A 24,116-nucleotide genomic window follows, 5' to 3' on the forward strand; every position below is an offset into this window, starting at 1 on the left:
TTGGCTGCATGAACATCTATAATACCATGGAGGCTTTTTGCAGTAATATTGACAACATGCACTGGTCACCTATTAAACGATGGCAACAGAAGTACACAATTGATAGTTTATGATGAAATGAAAAGCAAAGGTTATGTGCTTGTTTCCTTGACTAATAGTGGTACACAGATTAATTATGTAATACCCACCAGTATAATAAAGATTGTACTTTCCCGGAGATCCTGAGTCAGGTTAGTACAAAGTGAGAAGAAAACAAAAGCAGGCATTAGTCACACCCCAAAACCTCATATGTTGACTGTAGAAACAAAGAAACCAGTGAGCCTTAGGCAGGTGCAATGCTGCTAACTTGATAAAATGCCTGACGAAGTTTGTAATGAATATTTATTCAGCAGATACGAGTGAATTCATTGTTATCTTTGAACAAGTCTGTCCACAATAGGTATGTTCACGTAAGAACAGGACAATCTAGAATAACGAGGGCATGCCACACCTGCAGCGACCGTACAGTGTTTGTCCGCTACATCATCTTAACAGCCTAAAACTATGAGTTTAACAAGGGAGGTGCTATAATAAACTTCAGCAGCTTTAATTATCTTAATACCTCCTAAAATGTATGTAACTGGTACAATAACTGGTAGAAAGCCATTCGAACTGCTCTAAGTGCTAGAGGACTCTGCATCTTTTTGCACAATTGTCAAAAAATAATAATAATAATTTGTACCGGCATTACCAAACAACTAGCAACCCTTTATTGCTCAGTGACTGATTTTTTTTTTTTTTTTTTTTGTCAATGTCGTGATGTCTCCAAAGTGTTCTCTGTCAATTGACTGTCTGTTGTCGTACTTGAGCGGCTCCAACTACCGGACACAAATTCCTTGTGTGCTTTTTGGACATACTTGGCAAATAAAGATGATTCTGATTTGTTGCTTTTTATTCCTCAACCTGATCCGGCCTCACACTTCTGCAGACGTCGTACCGTATGAGGCATGGAGAGCATGCGGGATGTCAGGTCGCATTGCTTGTTTGTTTACTTCGGATACTTGACCTAAGATGAAGTCCACATATCTTTAACCCTGTGATAAACCTCAAGCTTCGGGCTCAGCTTTGGTGAAAAAGAGTCTGGTATTTTTTCTAATGAGCTTCCTAACACAAAGTGTAGCCTTGAGGCTTTGAGCATTGAACGTATCTTCCACAAATAACAGATACGGTATGAACTAGATTTTGCTTTTACTTTTCAATTTCTGGTATAGCGAATTCAGCATACAGTACCTAAAACGGGAGCACTGGCACTTCTGAAGCGAACTGCAGCCAGATAAATAAAAAAAGAACAAAAAAAGGAAAAGGAAAAATCCAGCAGCAAAGCAGGCAGAAGGATGAGAAAGAGCACAAAAGAAGAAAGCAGTTGAAGCCACAGGTAGGTGACAGAGTTGTTCAGTCAAATGTTATCTGCATTTAGACCTAAGTGGTATGTAATATTTAATAATTGATTGATCATTGTTTGCTTCAGTGTAGTCGCTGCCAATTGCTGACGCCATTCTTTACCTGAATTTTGCAAGTTGTTCAAGGTGTTCAGAAAATGTAAAAACTGTGATATCAGAAATGGGTCACTTAAAAATACAGTTAAAAATAAAAAAATTAAAAAGGGGCAGGGGGTATAGCCACTGAATGGGGATGTGGCACCCACTTAGGATTTGATTCATTGCCATTCTAGTTTACTGTATCTTGTAAAAGAATTGATTATATTATCCAAAGTCAAAAGTCGCTAAAGAGGAGAACGACAGATTGAATAAACTAAAAGATGAAGAAACTCACTTAGACTGTAGTCCTGGTCATGGCTAGAGACAAGCGAGAGGCTTACAGGAGCTAAATACTCGTCTTCTCTTTCACTGTCCCCATTCTTCTTGGTCCTGAGCTCACCTTTTCGATTCAGCTTTCCTGGCAACGTCTGGTACTTGTTCAGCTCCATGTGGGGATTCTGCCAAAGATGAATGCTTTTTAATAGAAGGCTCAGAAGCTTGTGAAATTAACTGTCACATCATCAATAGTGTTAGCCAAAGATAGATGTAAGTTTCAGTCTGATGTGTGGTTAGCGTGCTCATATGCTAATTCAGATTACTGTAAACATACACTTCATTGCCAAAAGTATTCGCTCACCTGCCTTGACTCACATATGAACTTTAATGATTTGATCCATTTCTAATCAACAGGGTTTAATGTGATGTTGGTCCGCCCATTGCAGCTACAACAGCTTCAACTCTTCTGGGAAGGCTGTCCACAAGGTTCAGTTGCTCTAATTCATCCAAAAGTGTTCTATAGCACCCTGTGTAGGCCAGTGAAGTTTACCCACACCAAACTCTCTCATTCATGTCTTTATGGACCTTGCTTTGTGCACTGGTGCACAGCCATGTTAGAAATTGAAAACTTGTTCCCACAAAGTTGGGAGCATGGAATTGTCCAAAATATTGGCTCCTTAGTTCCAGTGAAAAGAACTCTGAAGGATTCAGCATACTGACAGCTTTTGGACAATTCATTGCTCCCAACATTGTGGGACTAGTTTGGGGATGGCCCCTTCCTGTTCCAACATGACTGTGCACCACTACACAAAGCAAGGTCCATAAAGACATGGATGAGAGAGTTTGGTGTGGATAAACATGACTGGCCTGCACAGAGTCATAACCTCAACCCGATAGAAGACTTTTGGATGAATTTGGAGCGGAGACTGAGAGCCAGGCCTTCTTGGCCAACAAGAGTGTGTGTGACCTCACAAAGGCACTTCTGGAAGAATGGTCAAAAAGTCCCATAAACACACTCCTAAACCTTGTGGACAGCCTTCCCACAAGAGTTGAAGCGGTTATAGTTGAAAAGGGTAGACCAATGTCACATTGAACCCTACGGATTAAGAATGGGATTGCATTTAAATTCATATGTGAGTCAACACAGGTGAGTGAATACTTTTGGCAATATAATTAGTGTATCTCAAGCGTTTGTTCGCCTTTGGTCAGCGCACAACACATTCCATTTGATCATGACGATTTGATGTACTTTGTTCTGTTGCATAACAGGAGGGTGCATGTGGGATGCTGCATTAAAGTCATGCGGAAATAACAGGAGAAAGGCCAACTGAAAAAAAAGAGCTGGGAGGCAGCCATAATGCTAAACAATTCTGACAGCTACTTCATGTGCCCCTATGTGTGAGTGTAACGTCATAAACAAGATCATACACTGTATCATTATGTACAAAGAGAATTCCCCATTGGTGTGTTAAATGGAAAAAATATAAATATTAGATAGACATTTAGACTATAGAAGTATGTGACCTCAGCATGACGCTGTGAGCCCATATGCAATTTGAAACCCCTTAATTCATCAGTTTAGTTCCGCCTAATTCCTAATGGTCAAATTTCCCAATTGTGTTTCTCTTCCAAAATGGCAGTGCCCCAATGCACAAAGCAAGGTTTAATAGTAAGGTTAGAGGAGTTTGGTGTGAAAGACCTCGACTGGCCTTTGCATTTCCTGTACTGTTGGTGTAATATCCAGTTGTTGAAATACTTTTGCCCATGTAGTTCATATATTAGTTTTATTTTTCAGAAACTAAATTGAGGACAAGACTTCAGTGGGCTCCTGGAGCAATCCCATACTATTTATTTAGCAATTTCGCATTTTATTCGCAACAACAGCAGTCGGTTCATAAGTGGTGCCAACTAAAAGTCTTGCAAAAGCTAATAGTTCTTTGCATAGCAAAAAAATATGAATGGGGGGGGAATCAAAATAAATAAATAAATAAACTTTAAATTCTAGAACCCAAGCTCCAGAAACTTAAATGTGAACCCTATGTGACCTTATGTAGTACATCATGTGTCCTGAAGCATTCTTGCACAATAAATGCAGGCATAAGTTGCAAAGAAAACAGAAAAATGCACCTTTTTTTAAAAATGGAAAACAAATACTGTGTGTAGAACTTTTTGTGTGATGCAATGAACAAATGTACATTCTGTGTTTGTTTATAAAGCAGCATGTTAGATTGTGTTATGCAATGCAGGAGATCAGTACCTCTCCCCCTATGTCTGATTCACTTTCATCTGGCAGGATCTCTACAGGCTACCGGCCACACAGATACACAGCCACACACACATGCAACCATCAAGAACAAATTCAGTTAGCATGTTAAAAAGAAGCATACGTGTAAGTACAATAATGCTTTGTATTGATTAGTTCAATTAGATAGCAGCAGTATAGCAGCCAAACACAAATAGTAATAAATTGGGAAAACCTTTTGTAAAGATCTGCTCTGCAATTCCTCTAGACTGCTAGACTGTAACCTGCGCTGATGACTGGAAAAAAACAAACAAAAAAAAAAAAAAACCTTATCATCGTTCCAACCTCATTGATTACATTTACTTATCAGTTGCTTTTCTATGTTTACATGCTATCAATGACAAGTCAATCAGTGAATGCTTACCATAATCCATTTAAGAAGCTTGTATCACCAGTAGAACGTGATACGTCCATAGAGTTATGAAAACTAAAATAAATGGCACACAAAAGTTGGGATCCATAGTACATAGCCAGATGTGCAATATTCTAATGTGTGTTCTGTTTATACTATACCATGAATCCAGTTCTCTCTGATAAGGTGATGAGGATAACATAAGGGGGGAAGATCCTCTTGATGACATCTATGGAAAAACAAAATACATTGTCATTCTTTATGAAATATTCATCGACTTTCTATACCAATTATCGTGTTCAGTGTTACAACAGGAACAAGAGTCTATCCCAGCTGACTAACGGTGAAATTTGGACTACAATGTGTACCGGTTGACAGTCAATCATAAGGTCATTGTGAGAAATGCAGTCAGAAGAAATTGATCCCTTGGCAGCTGCACTGAAGTCAGTAACATGAATCATGACACGAGCAACCTTGACCACGTCATAAAATGTTTTTTTCCCTCCCCAATAAAATAACGTGATTCGATTTAAAAAAATAAAAAGTGTGATGAAATACAAAGCACTGTAAACATTTGAAATTGGTTATAATGGATGCTGTGTGACCTTACCTCAGACCTGTAGATATCACAGTAGGCTTTGTGTGTGATGGCTCTGACTGTCAAACTGCCAGACAGCTCCTCTTCACTGCTTCCTGGAAAATAGAAAAATGGATAAAGAAAGGAGAAAAGAATACTTTAACACATGAAAGTTATCGCTGTCGTCGTGCGGAAAACCCGTATCTCCAAAACCATCAGTTTTCAGGAAACCCCCCAAAAAAACGAGCCATTAACATTGCATCGTGAAAGAGCGCAATCCATTTTCCACACTTGTTTGTCCAATCAATTGTTAAAAATAAAAAAATAAATATTATACATAAATAATAAATACAAATTACCATAATTTCTTGTGTATAATGCGCATCCATGTATAATACGCACCCCCAAAGTTGACCTCAAAATTCTGGAAAACCCTTCTATGTATAATGCATTTTACAGTGCATGATTTTGCTTCTACCCATATGATCAAAACAAAGTATTATCTGTATTTTGTTAGTTTTTTCAAATAATTATTCTGAAATTAAGCACTTTATTTGAACAGTTTATTTTTATTTACTTGCTCTTATTTTGAAATCCACAGCCCTACCTTTATTTCGTAAATGAAAAAACACAGAGTTGTGTTCATACGTTTGATTAACCAAGCAGAATTTGTAAGATGGGTACAATTCTTGAAAGACAACATGAAGGGCCAGGCGAAACACATTTCATTGTATTTAAATGGGTTTCAAATTAAACTGTCAAGCATTTCAGAAAAGCATTATCATTAAACAAAACATAACCAGGCGGCACGGTGGCCGACTGGTTCGAGGGTCTGACTCACAGTTCTGAGGACCGGGCTTCAATCCCCGGCCCCGCCTGTGTGGAGTTTGCATTTTCTCCCCGTGCCTGCGTGGGTTTTCTCCGGGCACTCCGGTTTCCTCCCACATTCCAAAAACATGCATGGTAGGTTAATTGACAACTCTAAATTGCCCGTAGGTGTGAATGTGAGTGCGAATGGTTGTTTGTTTGTATGTGCCGTGCGATTGGCTGGCAACCAGTTCAGGGTGTACCCCGCCTCCTGCCCGATGATAGCTGGGTTAGGCTCCAGCACGCCCGTGACCCAAGTGAGGAGAAGCGGCTCAGGAAATGGATGGATGGAAAACATAACCATAAAGAAATTAATGATAGTTGTTGTTCAGTCATCAGTCGTATTTAAAAAAAAAACTATATTTCACAAATTCTGCCAGGGTATGCAAACTTATGAACACAACTGTACATATATGCAGTCACGTACCCCTGTCATATTGGAATTAAAGTGTAGGCTACACCTTTCTCATAACCTCTAAGTGGTTGTGGCATATTAGAATGAAAGTGTACACCTCTCTCATAACCTCTAGATGGCGGCATACATTTATAAAATGTGAAAAAAAAATTGTTTTCCCCCTATACGCATGTATAATATATACTATTGGGGGGGGGGGGGATGCGCATTATACACGAGAAATTATGATACATATCCACATGGGGACTGACTAACAGTATCAATTAGGGCTGCACAATTCTGAAAAAATATGATATTGCGATGTTGTTGTTGATGTTAAAAAATACAGGATAACATACTCACAATGTAAATACCAGCACATATTACTCTTTTTCCCTCTGTAAAAACTATGCTAAGTAGAGCACAAAAGTATACAGTCATTTTATGACGTTACGTTTAAATGCACTGGAGTATTGAGCAATAGTCCAGCTAGACAAAGTTCAAACTTTTCATGCCCTGTAGTCATTAGCACATTCCTAACACTATTCATGTGTTTTTAATCAATCTTTTATTTTACACCCATTTTACACATGCATTAGCATTTCTATATCAATAATGCTGTGTCTCTCCCCTCTTCCCCCAAGTGTAACCTGTTGTGACATGCATGTTCGTCAAATTCTGAAGAGATAAAAAGCAGGCGTGTAATTGTTTCGTGCGTTATCATTAATAGTTATAGGGAAAAAAAGTATATAACACACCGGGCCGTGGGAGTTAGTTGTGGCGCAGAGGGGCTGCCCCCCTTTTCTCTGGGGTCTTCCAGCCGGTCGGGCTGGGCCCGCAAGAGTCTCGCCCCATACTTCACTTTTTTTTTTAACTCACACTGTAGATATTTCGCACAACGGGCACATTCACATCTCATTTAGGGTCCCCTGGGGGCTGACGTGAGACATGATGATGCAGCCGCCGGGCCGGGTCCTGGCAAATCTTTGCTGTTCTCTCATCCGATGGCTCCCTTCTCTGCCTGGCCAGTCCTCCAGTTTTAATACATCATACACCCATCAGTGGGGGGAAGACAGTGTTGGGCTACGGAGGAACATTGGCCAGGTGTTCTGGCACTCCGGCCTGCTCTCTGATGCCCCATGCCTTTCCCCACGCGGATTTTTAATGCACCACATACATTCGCACATCCTTTGGGGAGCTGGTTGGCCTGGGTGTGGGTCAAAAGGCATACAGATTCACCATCCGGTATGGCCATGCAGCTGAACAGGACATGTTAAAAATAAATAAATAAAATATCAACACACCAACATGCGGCACGGTGGACGACTGGTTAGAGCGTCAGCCTCACAGTTCTGAGGACCGCGATTCAATCCCCGGCCCTGCCTGTGTGGAGTTTGCATGTTCTCCCCGTGCCTGCGTGGGTTTTCTCCGGGCACTCCGGTTTCCTCCCACATCCCAAAAACATGCATGAATTGGAGACTCTAAATTGCCCGTAGTTGTGAATGTGTGTGCAAATGGTTGTTTGTTTGTATGTGCCCTGCGATTGGCTGGCAACCAGTTCAGGGTGTACCCCGCCTCCTGCCCGATGATAGCTGGGATAGGCTCCAGCACGCCCGTGACCTTAGTGAGGAGAAGCGGCTCAGAAAATGGATGGATGGATGAATACACAACATTGCGCAGGACCCTGCAATGTGACTATAGCGCACACATACAGTGCAATGATGATGCTCAAACAATGTATTGTGCAGCCCTAGTATCAATTTGTAAGAACAAATAAATTGTGAAATGTACCAAATTTGGAAATAGAATGTTTTGTCTCTCAGAAGTCAGTCAAAGACAAACTGTATTTCAGCAAATTGAAGGATGAAATTCTTACCATGCGTGAGCGCCATGAACTCTTTGATCTTTCGATACTGGCCAAGCAGATTTGTCAGCTCTTCTATACGACGTGTCTGTTCATGCAAACCAGGTGGGATTTTGAATAATCAAAAGATGTCACAGTAATTATGATACATCTGCCAAACCGTAAAAATCAGTTTTACTACCTTTTCATCATTTGAAGCTAAAAGAGACTCCATCCCCGCCTTCAGTCTCTGGTATTCGTGGTCTGAAAACATGAGCCATGCAACATAATTTTATACAGCCAAGCTCGTGTCAAGTTCATTTAGAGCATCTGATGAGTGGTTGACGGGATGATATTTGTAAGAGACATGACAACCATACTAATATGACTCAACAAACAAAATAAATGCATGCTGAGAGGAAGCACAAGTACCTGTCTTTTGAGACAAAAATGACCTGTGAAATTACTTTCATTATGGGGGTGGAGTTCACTTGCTTTAAAAAAAATAAAACACACGCAGGTAGCAATCGTGTTAGGTGATGTCATGCAGTCTATACAGGACTAAGATGAAATCAAACCTTTGCCTTTAATAGTCTTTTAAACTTGACCTCTAATATCAAGCATTAAGTCTGACTTGCAGATTCACACAACCAGCCACAGCATTATGACCACTCGCACAACAGAATGACATCCAACCCAAGAGCTGTATCAAATATACCTTTACAAAGGCATAATTTCAAACCAACTACAACTGTAATATTCAATTCTACTTTCTAATCCTTATGAAACTGTGACTAAACGTGATAATAACAATAAGGTTACAAGCGTAATGTGTTATACTGAAATTGACACTCAACTGGTAGAGAATTGTCACAGTGAAAGTTTAGTATCAGGGTTTCTAAACGTCGCTCATTATGGATAATCAGTCTAACTGTGAATACAGCACTCAGAATTGAAAACCAGGAAACAGAAATTCTGTTGGTACAGGAAGATGAGCTGAATGGAAAATGAGATCCATGTCAAAAGAACTGCCTTACATTTGTTTATCAGCTGTTTGATATACACCTCCTCTACACCAGAGGGCAGCATCCAGTCAAGAAGTCAAGCATAGAGCAAAGGAGGGCAAAGTTGTTCAAATGTTCCGTTAGTTGAAATACGAGTAATTCAAGTTGACAGACGTGCATTCACACACACACACACACACACACATTTACAACATCCTCCCTCAACTGGAGATCTGATGTGACAGTCAGGCTGACATCAGCATGTACCTCTCTCTGCGTTGTCATTGGCTGCGCTGCCTCTGGCCAGAAGTTGGGTCTGCAGGCATTCGATCTCAGCATCTTTGGAGGCGAGGAGCTGCTGCAAGTCTGAGATTTCAGCCTGTGGAAGCGGTTGAGCAGAACAAATGCATGAAGTCAGTCTTCCACACCGTTAGGTAAACACATGGACAAAACTGTTGGTACGCTTCCATTTAAGAAAGAAAAACCCACAAAGGTCAGTCAAATCGTTTGAAACTGACTTAAGCAATAATATAAACACATTTAGTCCAAATTAACAAATGAAAATCAAGCATTGACTTATTTTTGTGGTCCAACAGAATTATTAAAAAAAAAAAAAAAAAAAGACCATGCTCCCCTGTGTCAGGAAGCTCAGCTCACACAGCAAAAAAAAAAAAAAATTCCAGATTTTATTTTATTTCCAGACATTCGTAGTTGTACGGTACTCTTGTTCATGCCATAATGGCAGAGTACTGAGATGCAACTTTTCGCCTCTTTAGGAATATCCAGGTGGTTTACCTTCGCCCAGAGCAGAGGTCAGCAACTAGTGTCCCGCGGGCCATGATACGGCCGCCGCCAGTTATATCTGGTCTGCCAGGCACGAAAACCTACAGCTCCAGCTACAGTGCAATGGCGGGGGAAAAAAGCCTGCTACAGCACTCACTTAACTCGTAACCTCGTTGCAGATGAGAGAAGTTGGCTTGTTATTTGTAAACGCAGGTAGGATGAACGCATACTTTTCTGTCCACTGTTCTTGATACTTCTCATAAAGATCAAAATGTTGCTCGATTTTGCCGTCCAAAATCACGTTCATGGGATTTCAACGCGGTTGACAGGTATATTGACGTGATAAACTAAACTATAAACTACAGTCTGTAGCAAATTCATTTATTTTAAATGTATAAGTTCATTAAATGACAACGTTTTTTTTTGTATGAAAAGCAGGGTTTGCCTGATGAAAATGTAATTGATTCCACTAATTTCCTCAAAAGATTGAACTATTAAGGGTACCATTGTTTTTGTCCAGGCCATTTTTATGTTTTTAATAATAATGTTTTTAATAACTATGTTGGACCACAAAAATATAGCAATAAATTATTGATTAATTTGCAGTACATTGTTACTTGTTAGTTTTAAGTTTTGATTGTGGGATTTTCTATTTTTTTTTTTTTTTTTTTTTAAAATAAATGTACAGTACTCCTTTCATACCTGTGTGTTTGCAATTTACAAAGTACTGTAGGGGGTTTGCTGTGTCATTTCATAAGCAGCTTGAACACTATGAACGTTTGTATGCTGGTCACACCTTAATTTTCTGAGAAAGCCTCTGTGAAAAATGCTTATATAACATGGAATGAAGACCAAGCACCCGAAACCCGTGATTCTTAAAATTTTCACAACAAGAACCACAAAAAAAAATTTTTAAACTGATCAAGCATGGATTAAAAAGCAGCAAGAAAATGTTTATGTCGTAAAGCGATAAAAAGCACTTCTTAAATATTAGAAAAAAAGAGGAAAAGCACATACGAGAGCACAGGATGTAGTCGGAAAGTTAGACTGGAAAGGGAACAGAGGGACAAAAGCATGAAGAGCAGGAGCCAAAAAAGAGGAGGCACCTGTGCGCTGCGCCATCGCTCTTCGCACTGTTGCTTCTCCTGCTGTGTGTGCCCCACAGTCAGCTTGAGACTGGAGAGCTGAGTCATGAGCGACTGGTAACACACATGGAGACAGTAAGAGATAGAGAGCGAGAGAGGAAGACACACACACACACACACACACAGGAAGTGGGTAATGATGGGGGAGATTTCAAGATGGAGAAAATAGTGAAGCAGAAAAAGTGGCAGCAGGCCGCATGGAGGGGCATATAGAAGACAGTAAGGAGAGAGGAGGGGAAGAAGGAAGCAATGTGAGCACAGAGGATGCAATGGCACTCAAAAAAATGTGTTATGTGGGAGAGGGCTGATTGCACTCGTGGTTCAAGTTTGTTGCCCTCACTTTACTGCTTCAGCGTTTTTAGATCGTGTTTCTATGACAAGCTATGATGAGAAGTAGTGCAGACTTTGATAACTATCTACACTGCTGACCCCGGCTGACACTGTTTGGACAATGAATTCCAATAGCTCATTACAACAATACAGAAGGAATTTGAATCAAAACCGAAGCGGCAAAGCTATTGAGACACATTGCAGTCGCTGCCGAAGCGTTTGATCACAGTGTTATTTTCCATTTAGTTACGTTCTTTCTTCCAGAAATGGTTAATACAATGCATTTAGTTAAGTTTCAATTAGGGTATTATAACTCTTCAATGTGATAAACCCCCCCCCCCCCCCCCCCCCCGTAGATATCCATTCTAGAATGTTATAATACGGATCTTAAAAATCGCTTGTGTTGTAGTTTCATATATTACAGTGCTCATGCAGTATTTGTGTTTTATGCATGTACTGTACCTTGGTGACACGAAGTTGCCTCTCATACTCTCCCTTCTCACTCTCCAGATCGTCCACTTTATTTTTGAGCTGCTTCACCTCTTGTAATAAATCCTACAGGGTAAACATAAAACATAAACACTTTTAGTTCACAGATGTAAAACCAAAATGGTCATTGAAATCGCTTCACCTACAAAATTATTGCTCGGGGGGTGGGGGGGGGGAAACCAATCAGATAGGTAATTCTTTTGCCAAACGATACACATGCTAAGATGGGAGGGAATTTGAACAGCAGGTTCACGCTCGTTGCGGTTATAAAGGTCTCCCAAGCAAGAAACAGTGGTTAATACAGGAAACACGATCTCCTGGAAAGAAACACCAGCCCGTGCCTTTATCAACAACACGGGGTAGTGTCGACCCAACAAGTGGTCAAAAAAAGTGAAAAAGAAGAGGTTTCACATCATAAATGCCTACTGCAATGTCTAATTTACAGGTGAACCATGCTATTTCTATCTCAAAACATCTTCTTTTGGAAACCTTCCTTATTAGGCAAGCACACTCCCATGAACCTGATTAGTATAAAATTCAGTCATGCAAGTAATACATAACAAATGAAGTACTGTAAAGCCACACCGTTGCTTCCAGCTAAGAGAGATGCTCAAATTCTATATGGAATGGTGACCTGATACACAAATAGTGGAGTAAGTGATTCTGTTTGGAGTTGCTATGGCTATTTGCCATCATCTCAATTCATGGAAGCATGTGGAAAACCATGTCTCCATTTCTGCAAGAAGCAGAACGCGTCTCGACCCAAACACCCTACAGATATGAACACTGCAGACATCACAAAAGTTGTTAGTTTGATTCAGTGGAAATGTTTAAATAAGAGGCGCAATGTAGACTGGTTAAAGGGGGAGAGGCGAGGATGTAAGGAGGTGGAAGAGGGTAGGACACAGTCATCCTTGAAGTCTCCCTACATTTGCTGTCAGTCCTCCGTTGTGCGTCCAAGCACCAGAGTCACACAGGCTAAGGTTTGTGCCGCTTAGCCTGACCACAGGGCTGTGACCCTGGGCTTGATCGGCCCGTGACTCTCCATGCTGGGCGTGGCAATCTTCCAGGGCCCGTTTCTCCTGAATGCGAGCGCCGATTTCCTCCTGAAACCTGCACATCTGCTCCTGGAGCTCACTGATGAGATTTACCACGCACTGGGAGGGAGCAGCCCATGAACCATGGCAGACAAGTCAAGGGTGATAGAGCAAGAAATTGTAGAGACGAGGAAAAAATACGAATGAAGCAGTTGCAAGGTCATAAAAATGTAAATCTACCCTAGCAACACATGTCGGTAACCTGCCTCCTGTAAATGAGAAAAACAAACCCCAAGATGTGCAAACAACCACTGTGAAAATGTATTATAACGTTTTCGATTATATTGTTATAAGTAAATGCTACCAACATTTCTTTGAAGTAATACAAATAGATTCACAGACAAGGGTAGAAAAGCAGAAATCATCAAAACAGTGGTCACTATAAATATATAATGCATACTAGTACTAAGATACAGCGAAAGACAAGAAATATTTAGTATACAGTATTTCCAATAGTGTGATCCTTTGTTTGATATGAGAGACTACGCATGACACATTTTTTTAAGGGCAGGACCTAGAAAAGATAGAAGAGAAATATTGATTACCAATGCCATTTGCAATGGGAAGAAGGAGCAGAGATGGTGCATAGTGCAGGGTACATTCCGCAAACACACAAAAACGGCAAGAGAACGTCAGTAAACAGTTTCACATATACAACTACTGGATCCCGCGTATTCAATAGGTCATTGAAGGATGCTTCCATGTGATGTGAATACAATTAGAAATATGACTACAAGAGTCAAATCGAGGGTTGAATTCTCACAAAGGCAGATATCGCTGTCAAACACATTTTGGAGTGTGAGGGTCCAGCACGCTTGTCTGGCAGGATAGAAAATGAAGCTGCGGCACCGTCTGCCCCCGTCTCTCTTTTCCTTTTTTCCTTTACACTTCTTAAATCAAGCATGCTGTTTGACATGTTAAATGCATGCCACAATGCCTCCATTCGCTCCGTGTTACTTGGTTCTGTGTTTTCTTTTGTGCTCTTACAACATGAACCTCTGTGCTAAAAAAGTAAGTATCCAGTTAAAGAATAGCAGTGGCCAAAGGATGAAAATGGGATGGATATTAAGATTTTAACTCAACGTGATGAGTTTGTGCACAAGGACAGAATGCACAGTAAAATTATGCATTACTAGTGGCAATTCGGGTGTGATCAATGTTAAGTTGTGCGTTTGTAGTTCCCCGACATGTTGCGTGTACACTGTGGAGCAACCCGCGGCATGCAGATGTGTTCCAAAGTGAGGAAAATAACAACAATTACACAAATTCAATTCATGTTTAATAATACTGCACATTCCCCACATAAGTCACCACTTTTCATAAATTTGGTGACCAATGTAGTCGACAGTGCAAATTTGACATTTGCCAGCCAATGTATCCTCTGGCAATGGCAATGGATGCCATGTGATGACTTAACATTCACGCATGTGCACACTCCAACTGAAGCTTTGTGGCAGAGTGGAAGAGCAGCTGGGTGTCACGATGAGTAAACGCCACAACAAGACAGGCAAAACAGCTAAACAGTATTGGTTAAGGCCCATGTTAGTCAGTGTTTGTGTCCACATACCGTAGTATACTCAACAAAATGACTTTGCACAATTACAGTACATCTAATGCAGAGAAAGTGATGAAAGGGCCTAAAACAAATGACAAATGCTCACTATGGCGACCGCTGACGGAATCAGCCGAAAGTCACAACTACAACGATTAGACCATTTTTATGTTTTATTTTATTCTAAATTGCTTTTATTTATTAAGAGACAATTGTTTGTTCTGGCGTATTTTGGAATGTGGCTAATGTGTTTGATTTTATTGAGCAGGAGCAGCAACGCTATGCTTGTAATGTTAACTTAACCCTCGGACCTTAAGTACTTATTACTTGAGTACAAAACTTGTATTGATGAATAGGACCAAACCTGGCTGAAACACTGTAGAAGCTGGTTGGCTTTAGCTTGTTTCAGAGTGCCAACGCTGAAGCGTGTGTCCACAGACCTTTTATTGTTACCTTTGACAGTGATGACAGGGACTATGAATGGGGGAGTATAGCAGGGTGGGGGCCATCTGTTTGTCTGTTTAGAATTTGGCTGACACATTTGGCTTCCTGTAAATATGTGCTTTGACAACCAAATTTTCTGGATGGGGATTAACCAATATTTATTTAGCCAAATTGTCAACAGGTTCACTCTGTCATCATACAACAGGTGACATCAAGCAAACACGAGTTAAGTGGAATTTGTGCCAAGCATTCCAATAAAATCAGGCCATAGGGCCCCCATTAAGACTTCTGGTAAGCTGCAGAAACTTTTATTTTGCTGCAGCATAAAAACAGCAGGTTCTTATAAACATTCCCTTTCCCTAAGAAGTAGCAAAAAAATGTGAATATTACAAACAACCTTGGATACAGATATAATTAGACAGTAAGCATTAAGTTGGAATATAAGTACTCAAGCTCCTCTAAACAAGATCTAAATACTGTGACTCCACTGCAATGCCATAATCTTGTACAAACACAGTTGTATAGCTTTATAGTATGACATTATTTTGCTACATTTATAACTACATGACATAAAATGATTAAAGTGGTTAATGCAGTTAACACAGGCGCGCACGCACACGACTTTCCCTACCTCTGCTTTGTTCTGGTTCGTGTCCATGGGGTCTTGTAGACGTGTGTTGCGCGTTTCCTCAATGCTAACCAACTTCAGTTTCAGGTACGAGACCTCATCCATCAGATCTAACTTCTGAGTTTCCAGAGACGTCCTGCTCACCAGCTCCTTCGAAAAACAAATACAGCACATTGAATCAATTATATGAGTGTAAAAAAAAAACAACAAAAAAACATCAATCTATAAAAACACAAATACCAGACTAAATGTCTCAACACAATATACCAGAGTGAAGAGTAGTCTGCGTTTAGAACACTCCTTTTCCTGAGTTCAGTGTTCTTCCCACACTGACAGATCAGGGGAGACTGGGGACCCAGACCCTATGAAGCTAAATATACATACACTCACATACAGGCGAGGGCTCTATTAATAAAACCCAATCCCTCTGTGGTATGGCACAAAAAAACAAAAACATCAACAAAAAAACTGTGTAAAATCAAAAATTGATAGCGGCCACAAAAAAAGTGTGTCTCTGTTTTTGCTGCCTCAAGCAAGCACACACAATTGACAACCACGGGTGTGGCTTTCATTTCCCCTTCCAAATTAAGCCCAATTCCTCTTTTTTTTCCTCCTTTTTGTTTTAAATAGCCTTGGAATATATATATTTTGAAGCCTTTGATAACCAACATCTTGCTCCAGCTGGTTGAGATGAAAACATTTTAGAGGTAAATGAAAAATTCTGGACACTGTTTTCTTACTAGTTTCACAAAGCCTTTATAATTATTTATTGCCGAGTAGGTGTCGTACAAGTTTGTCTACCGTTTACTCATTATGGCTAAGTCAAGAAGAAGACAACTTTATTGAGCGGGGGAAAGTAACCAGTGACAGCAGCAAACATAGTACAATAGCATGAAAAGAACAAACATTCTGAAATAAATGAGAACACAATAAACCAGCAATCAATTTGAAAGTGTGTGTGTGTGTGTGTGTATGTGTGTGTGCACTGCATAGTTATTTCGTGTAATTGAACAGTCTTACTGTTGCGGGTAGGCCTTTGCTAGCGCTCCTTCCTGCACCTATGTTGTAAAAGGTCTGGCACTGTCTCCCATAAATAGATGGCAATTAAGGTAACCATCCATTTAAGCAGACTTCAACACGGACTGTCAGGTACGACTGACATCTGAGACCGGATGCTACCCATTCACCTGGCTGGCACGTGTCCCTGCAGTTAAGGAAGGCAGTGCTGAGGCAGGTTGGTCTCTTATGCAAATTAGCCGCACAGGAATTCATTTGGTACGAGCATCCTTGTCCAGGTTGCTCAGTCGATAGACTCGCCTCGAAATTTATTGGAACAGTGAGGCCAAGTCCTGAAGAAGAAATAAAGCACTGGCGTCCTTAGTAATAGGTGTCAAACTGACCAAGGAAATAAGATGTAAAAGCATTCATCAGATGGAATTTGCCAAAAAGTACAGAGAAATTCAAGTTACTCCATAGAAGCGTGTATTTTATCTGCTAAAGAGGAGACCTCCCAAAACAAACAATGGAATGAAGTCATGGGCACACACAAAAAGAAGAATGCAAACGGGTAGTGATGTCATCAAGTAGCACTTTGTCAGGCCAAGTCAGGAGGGCAATTTAAATGAGAAACGGTTCTCAGTTGCCTTACCTGATCAAATAAGTATATAAATAAATACAATCAAATAAAATAGAGCTTACCTTTAAATGGTGCATAATGATTAGACAGCTAATACAACGTTGTATCAGGTAGATGTAAATGTTCGACTACTATTACTTTTCTGCTGAAAATAAACGAAAAGAAGCCTAGAATTATGCAATTGCGACTTTTTGTGGATTTTTCCTGTTGTACCGAACTCGTACTGAACCATGACCCCCAAACCGAGGGTACGTACTGAACCGTGACTTCTGTCAACCGGTACACTCACAGTCTATTGTTTTTATGTCTTATTACTGACAGTGGCTAATATTTCTACACTTGTCCATCCATCCATTTTCTGAGCCGCTTCTCCTCACTAGGGTCGCGGGCGTGCTGGAGCCTATCCCAGCAATCATCGGGCAGGAGGCGGGGTTGACCAGGAACTGGTTGCCAGCCAATCGCAGGGCACATACAAACAAACACCCATTCGCACTCACATTCACACCTACGGGCAATTTAGAGTCTCCAATTCATGCATGTTTTTGGGATGTGGGAGGAAACCGGAGTGCCCGGAGAAAACCCACTACACTTTTATGAAGTCAATATTACACTTTACATTAAAACACTGCCTGAAAAGTTAAATGCCATGTATTTTCTCTGGGAAATATTTTTTTTAATATGATCAATTTGGAGGTCAACCAGCCTCCCAGAACAGATGGTGGTTGACCTTGTTTATATAGATGGCAAGCACAGGAACCTCAAGATTCATATTTGGCTGTAATGTCCTTTGACTGTGACATTAAACATTCATCATCTAACAACTTTGCAAATATACTTTTTTCCCGTGCTGTTATTAATCTTTCTTAAGCTTCTCAACATGGAATATTTACCTATACCTATATATATATGGAGAGAGAGAGAGAGAGAGCGAGAGAGAGAGAGGGAGAGAAAGAAAGAGAGAAATGTTGAATGGTTGCTAGCACTAAAGTAGCTCTTTATAGGGTCATAATTTGACTTAAGTTAATTTTAGCATTATTTTATGTTGTTAAAATAACTCTAAAACAAGAGTTCCCAGAGTTGCTACTCTACTGTCTTCTCGAAGGAGAACCTCCTCTTGATGAACACCGCCCAGAGATAAATGAAAGTGTGATTTAGTGCAATACAAGTGTTAAGTAAATAACGGTGCATTATAAACATCATTATAGGTGAAGTCCATTTTTGATTTTCTTCAGGCTGTTTAACTGAAGCGATTACAAAGTCATGTGGATATCCACATGAAACATCAATTACATTTGATCACAGTGGGCTCACCAAGCCTCCAAAAGGAGAGCACATAGTAAACAAATAATGTCAACACCACAGCCACACACAGACAGACAGCTAAAACCCCAAATTACCAAAGCGCGTGAGCCAACCGCCCACACACACATGCGCACGCAAAACCACACAGTATTTACGTAGTCATGACAGCTGGCTGCTTGCAATCTAACACCAGTCCCACTGACAGGATCAGCAGCAGTCTTAAGACACATTTTCACAAATTCGTGGCCATGGCGCACAGGTCAGCTGCCATATATTGGCTGTTGCCTAATGAGGGCAACCATGCAAAAAATTGTCTTCTCCCCAGCATTTATAGATCTTGAAAAAAAAAAAACTCATTTGTTCACAACTAGTTCTTTTAAAGTAGAGAAGGTTACATCACAGCATTCATTAATTCATTAATTTGAGCAATCACTGAAAAAAGTCACGACACAGAATTGGTATCTATTAAGTTCAACCAGTGCATAAATCGTGTAGAATTTATAAGACTATGTTCATACAATAAATGCTCAAAAGAATGACCAAATGCACAACGCAACACAGAAACCCAGACAACAATTGTTATTCCTTCCATCATCTCACTTTGCAAACACCTCACATTACTGTAGTTATTCTACGAGCACTTATTATTTGTCAAATGGGGACAATGTCACACACAAACAGCACGGATATGACCACTAAGCATAACAACAGCTGCGGATCAATACAGCTAAATCCAATAAAACCTCTAAACTTAACAAACACAACTCATGAGGCATTGCTTCGGAGATGATGGGTAGTGGCAGGTGGAGCTATATTGTTAGTTTGAAATGGGTGCTTGGAAATCTGCTTTGGATTAAATGCCACTTTATTTATTTTTTTTGTAAATATTGAGGGGTAAGCAGTAAGTTTGTTCACCCATCATTTTTTTAAAAGGTTGTTTAAGAAAACCTCCTGTGGTTGTTGCGCCCTCCACTAGCAGCTCTGAATTAGAATAGCAGCAATACTCAGTAACACACAAAACGTTGAGATGAAAAAAGAAACATGGACTAACAAAAAAAATCAAAACAGCAACTCAGAGAGAAATGATGATTTTCGTATTGCGACATTCACCAACAGTTCCATTTAATTTTATAATAGTACCTAATTACAACAATTTAAAAGGCACTTTTCATATAGAGTAAATTGACGACCATGCACCACACATTACATTAATGGTGATCCATCCCATAAATATATATATATTATATATTTATACATATATACAACACAAAGCACTTTACATTAATTAAAATATAAAAATAAATCAAGCCCGCCAGTTATTACTAAAATTGCACTTATGGCTATGACTGCAGAGCAGCCAACCTATAGAAATTCACTTCCAGAACAATGTCTGAATTTTGATATTTTCAAAACTATGTCAAGAAAATGTAACATTTCAGGACAGTTATTGCAGTATGTAATATGATAACAATTCTGCATACAGTTCAATTGCAGAAAATAATCATTACTCAATCATCGCAATTGTTAAATTATGGATTCAATATTTTTTATTTTCATGTACTTATTGCATCAACCTTGTAATGGCAGGCACATTTGCAGCCAAACTTTTTATCTTACAACTTTTTTTAATTATTATTTAAATGTAAATGTAATTTTAAATCTATCCTCGGCCCCGTTTGTGTGGAGTTTGCATGTTCTCCCCGTGCCTGCGTGGGTTTTCTCCGGGCACTCCGGTTTCCTCCCACATCCCAAAAACATGCATGAATTGGAGACTCTAAATTGCCCGTAGGTGTGCATGTGAGTGCGAATGGTTGTTTGTTTGTATGTGCCCTGCGATTGGCTGGCAACCAGTTCAGGGTGTACCCCGCCTCCTGCCCGATGACAGCTGGGATAGGCTCCAGCACTCCTGCGACCCTTGTGAGGATAAGCGGCTCAGAAAATGGATGGATGGATGGATGTAATTTAAAATGGCGATTCTCTCAAATGACATAGCAGCGGTGACTTGGTAATTAATTTCCGGTTTTCGGTTTCCGCTCCCTGTGTGGCTGTCTAACATCGTGTATTAAAGTATTTGCCTGCTATTTTGCTCTTCAAAGATGGCTAAGCTGCGCTATAACGCAGTTCCAGCCAGACCTATGTGACAAGTGTACTATTCCATCCAATTATTTTGGTATTTTGAGACTTCATGTCACAATAGCTTAGCAATTAGCATGGCGTCCATGTATTTCTCCTGTTAACTACTCCTAGTCCTCCCTTCATGATAACGATACTTGTCAGAAGTGCAGTTTATTCGCTGCCATGGAGGTAATGATTAGTGACTTATGCTACATTGACACTGGACACAAAGCAAACAATCGCCTCTGGGCCTGGCATCGTATTGAGCCTCGTTAGCAGCCAGCTTATCCTCGGGGTATCACTCGCAGACCAACGGTCAGACAGAGCGGGCCAACCAAACCCTGGAATCGGCACTCCGCTGTCTGGCCGCCCGCAACCTCTCCTCATGGAGTTCCTTCCTCTCATGGGTTGAATACGCTCTTAATTCCCTCATCAGCTCCGCTACCGGTATGTCCCCATTCATGGCTTGCTACTGTTTCCAACCTCCACTGTTCGACCTACAGGAGTAGGCGGAGGCAGTTCCCTCCGTACAAGATCACCTTTAGAGAGTCCAGGTGGTTCGGAAGGACGTCCGGGCAGCGCTGAGTCATCGCTCCCCGACGCCCGAATACAAGGTGGGTCAATCCGTCTGGCTCTCTTCCCACGACCTTCCCCTTCAAACAAAGTTCCGTAAGCTCGCGCCACGCTTCATTGGTCCTGCCGAGAGACGTAGTCTCTCCAGCGTGTCCTGGGTTGTCCCCGGGGTCTCCTCCCGGTGGGACGTGCCCGGAACACCTCACCGGGGAGGCGTTCGGGAGGCATCCGAATCAGATGCCCCAGCCACCTCATCTGGCTCCTCTCAATGTGAAGGAGCAACGGCTCTACTCTGAGATCCTCCCGGATAACCGAGCTTCTCACCCTATCTCTTAGGGAGAGCCCGGACACCCTGCGGAGGAAACTCATTTCGGCCGCTTGCATCCGGGATCTCGTTGTTTCGGTCACGACCCACAGCTCTTGACCATAGGTGAGGGTAGGAACGTAGATCGACCGGTAAATTGAGAGCTTCGCCTTTCGGCTTAGCTCCTTCTTTACCACAACGCATCGATACAAAGTCCGCATCACTGCAGACGCTGCACCGATCCGCCTGTCGATCTCCCATTCCATTCTTCCTTCACTCGTGAACAAGACCCCAAGATACTTGAACTCCTCCACTTGGGGCAGGATATCATCCCCGACCTGGAGAGGGCACGCCACCGTTTTCCGAATGAGGACCATGGTCTCAGATTTGGTTCCAAATCGCGCACCTGGTTCCAAGCAGCACTCATCACAGCCTGCACTTAAGCCTGCCAGATCCAGTGTTCCAGCACCAGAGTATTCACGCACTCCAGAATGCTCCCTGCTCCTACGGACCGCCATCACACCTTTGAAATCTAGATCTTGCACTATCCCCAAAGAAACCATTATCAACTGCTTCCTTCATCTTCGTCTGCTTTTGGGTCTACTCCAATAACATTTGGTTACAAACCGTGACAGTATTTGTAATTTTTTTTGCAATATGTACACAACCGTACGCTGTCCACGGTTTTTGCTTGCATCATAAAAACATCCTGTATCGGCCATTTTATTTCAGTGACAAAAATCTCAGTCCAAAACCTGAAAATGCACTTTTGGACTATTTTCGGCTGAAACATTTTTACGGTCGAAATTTCGGTACACCACTTACTTTAATCAGGATCCCTCGCCGTAATTTGGACAAAGGTAGAACCCAGATTTGTTTTGCGACTGTCAGTGCCGTAAATCCTTGGTGCCTTGCACCACCTGCCTGTAGCCTAGCCAGCTGTGCCTGGCACATAATTTCTCACACTGTGTTGAATCAACTTTCTCCCATTCATTCTGCCACTGTCGCTGTCCACCTTGGCAATGGCTCCTTTTCGGTTGTGGGACTATCAAGAATATCCGTGCAGCTCCTCGTGGCTAGCCTAATGGACGCCTCCTTCCACGGAGATCTCGGCGGAGGGCTCAAAGCTACAACTGCATACATGTGCAGAAACTATGCACCAAATGGCGTTGGCCATAAACAAAGGCTAAAAATCACAAAATATGTATATATATATTTATATATATAATATATTTTTTTTCAAGCAAATGTGGCGTGGCAGCATTGCAGCTCATTGTCAGAATAAAGTAAGTAGTATGTGATTCTTTGATTTGCTGTGATTCGAATCCAAAAATTCCAATTCGGCATTAGTTTTTTTTTCCGGCGGACTGCTAATTTGAGTGACGATTTATTTTTGAATAACCGGAGTGAACATCATTATTTTCTTTTTTTACAGATTGGGCATTAGAGATCATCATTGTATTGTGCAATGTATGTATCGTAAAAGTTGTTCAACGGAGTTCCCAACAATAAGGTTACTCTCAAATAAAATTGTAAATTGTGTTATGAATGACACTGAATCTTAATCTAATCTTTTTACTTCTCATTTTGTGGGTCGTAAAAACTTTCTAAATATAGATGATAAACATTGTGCCTCCGAGCGGTATTTATTATTCGGCTATGGGGTTTTACTTTTACTGCTGAAAATGCAGAAGACAAAGGGTCTGTTGAGTAATTTGAACAGAGAACAGATTCACTGGTACACTCAGTTGTGGTATTGTTCAGCCTGGGCTGGCTGTGCTAAAAAATTTGCCTCAATGCTGAGGTCAAAAACACCACTGGGACCATTGGAAAGAGCAAATATAATTCAATCTGAAATCGTATACTTTTCTTTTTTTAACTGAAAGTGCCAACAAATTGCCAATAATTTGGCCATATGTTTTGGCTATTCATTATGGCCAAATCCTTACTTGATTATTTAATACAATATTATTGGATCTTATCGTGCTGGTGTAAATATAGTCATTAATATTTTAGTTCAAAAAAAGTTTTTAGATGTGTCAGATTTCCAGTATGAGTGTTACCTGTTGCAGCATTTTCTCAGTGGAGGCTAGTTTCTGTCTGTGTTCTTTTAGGGAGCTTTCTAGATCTCTGATCTTCTCCCCTTGGGCCTCCACCTGGTCAGTCAGTACACTCACCTAATGGTTGACAGTCATTCATTAATACATACAGTACACACAGGATTAGTGAATGAATAGATAATGTCTTAATACAATCTTTTAGTAGATGGCCAACCAAGCAACATTCTCTCATTCTGTTTCATAGGCAACAAATGGCAAACATTACACATGACATTCCTCAACTTAACAACACCATTCAATTACTCAGCAAGTCTGTTACCGAGGAATCTGGTCTTGACATTTACAATAATCCCCCATGACATGACAATCACCTCCAGCCAAGCGTACACAGTTCAGATATGTACACAAACAAACACACGTGTTTCTACTAAATTATGTCGAATCCCTCGGTACATAGATGATTCACTGTCACTTTAACCCCTACTATATGCACCCCACAGCCATTTTCTATCCTGAAGCTCCTGCT

General features: G+C 40.8%; 1 protein-coding gene across 14 annotated transcripts in view; it reads right to left on the reverse strand.

Moving 5' to 3' along the window:
- ppfibp2b (PPFIA binding protein 2b) overlaps positions 1-24,116 on the reverse strand; it is a 93,298-nt gene that overhangs the window by 26,594 nt on the left and 42,588 nt on the right. For 6 of the 14 annotated variants that reach the window (XM_061677244.1, XM_061677243.1, XM_061677241.1 and 3 more), the window contains 16 exons: positions 23,594-23,707; positions 15,604-15,750; positions 12,809-13,036; positions 11,853-11,945; positions 9,400-9,511; positions 9,166-9,198; positions 8,331-8,392; positions 8,162-8,237; positions 5,058-5,140; positions 4,609-4,676; positions 4,460-4,522; positions 4,271-4,331; positions 4,051-4,098; positions 1,813-1,975; positions 1,270-1,302; positions 189-221 (listed from right to left, as the gene is read on the reverse strand). In XM_061677244.1, the coding sequence (XP_061533228.1) occupies positions 189-221; positions 1,270-1,302; positions 1,813-1,975; positions 4,051-4,098; positions 4,271-4,331; positions 4,460-4,522; positions 4,609-4,676; positions 5,058-5,140; positions 8,162-8,237; positions 8,331-8,392; positions 9,166-9,198; positions 9,400-9,511; positions 11,853-11,945; positions 12,809-13,036; positions 15,604-15,750; positions 23,594-23,707 (1,417 nt within the window). Of the gene's footprint in view, positions 1-188; positions 222-1,269; positions 1,303-1,812; positions 1,976-4,050; positions 4,099-4,270; positions 4,332-4,459; positions 4,523-4,608; positions 4,677-5,057; positions 5,141-8,161; positions 8,238-8,330; positions 8,393-9,165; positions 9,199-9,399; positions 9,512-11,852; positions 11,946-12,808; positions 13,037-15,603; positions 15,751-15,867; positions 16,112-23,593; positions 23,708-24,116 lie in introns of those variants that run through there. The other 8 variants (XM_061677246.1, XM_061677255.1, XM_061677254.1 and 5 more) reach the window with 7 other exon arrangements.

The sequence above is a fragment of the Phycodurus eques genome, chromosome 5, assembly GCF_024500275.1.
Source record: "Phycodurus eques isolate BA_2022a chromosome 5, UOR_Pequ_1.1, whole genome shotgun sequence".
Lineage (NCBI taxonomy): Eukaryota > Metazoa > Chordata > Actinopteri > Syngnathiformes > Syngnathidae > Phycodurus > Phycodurus eques.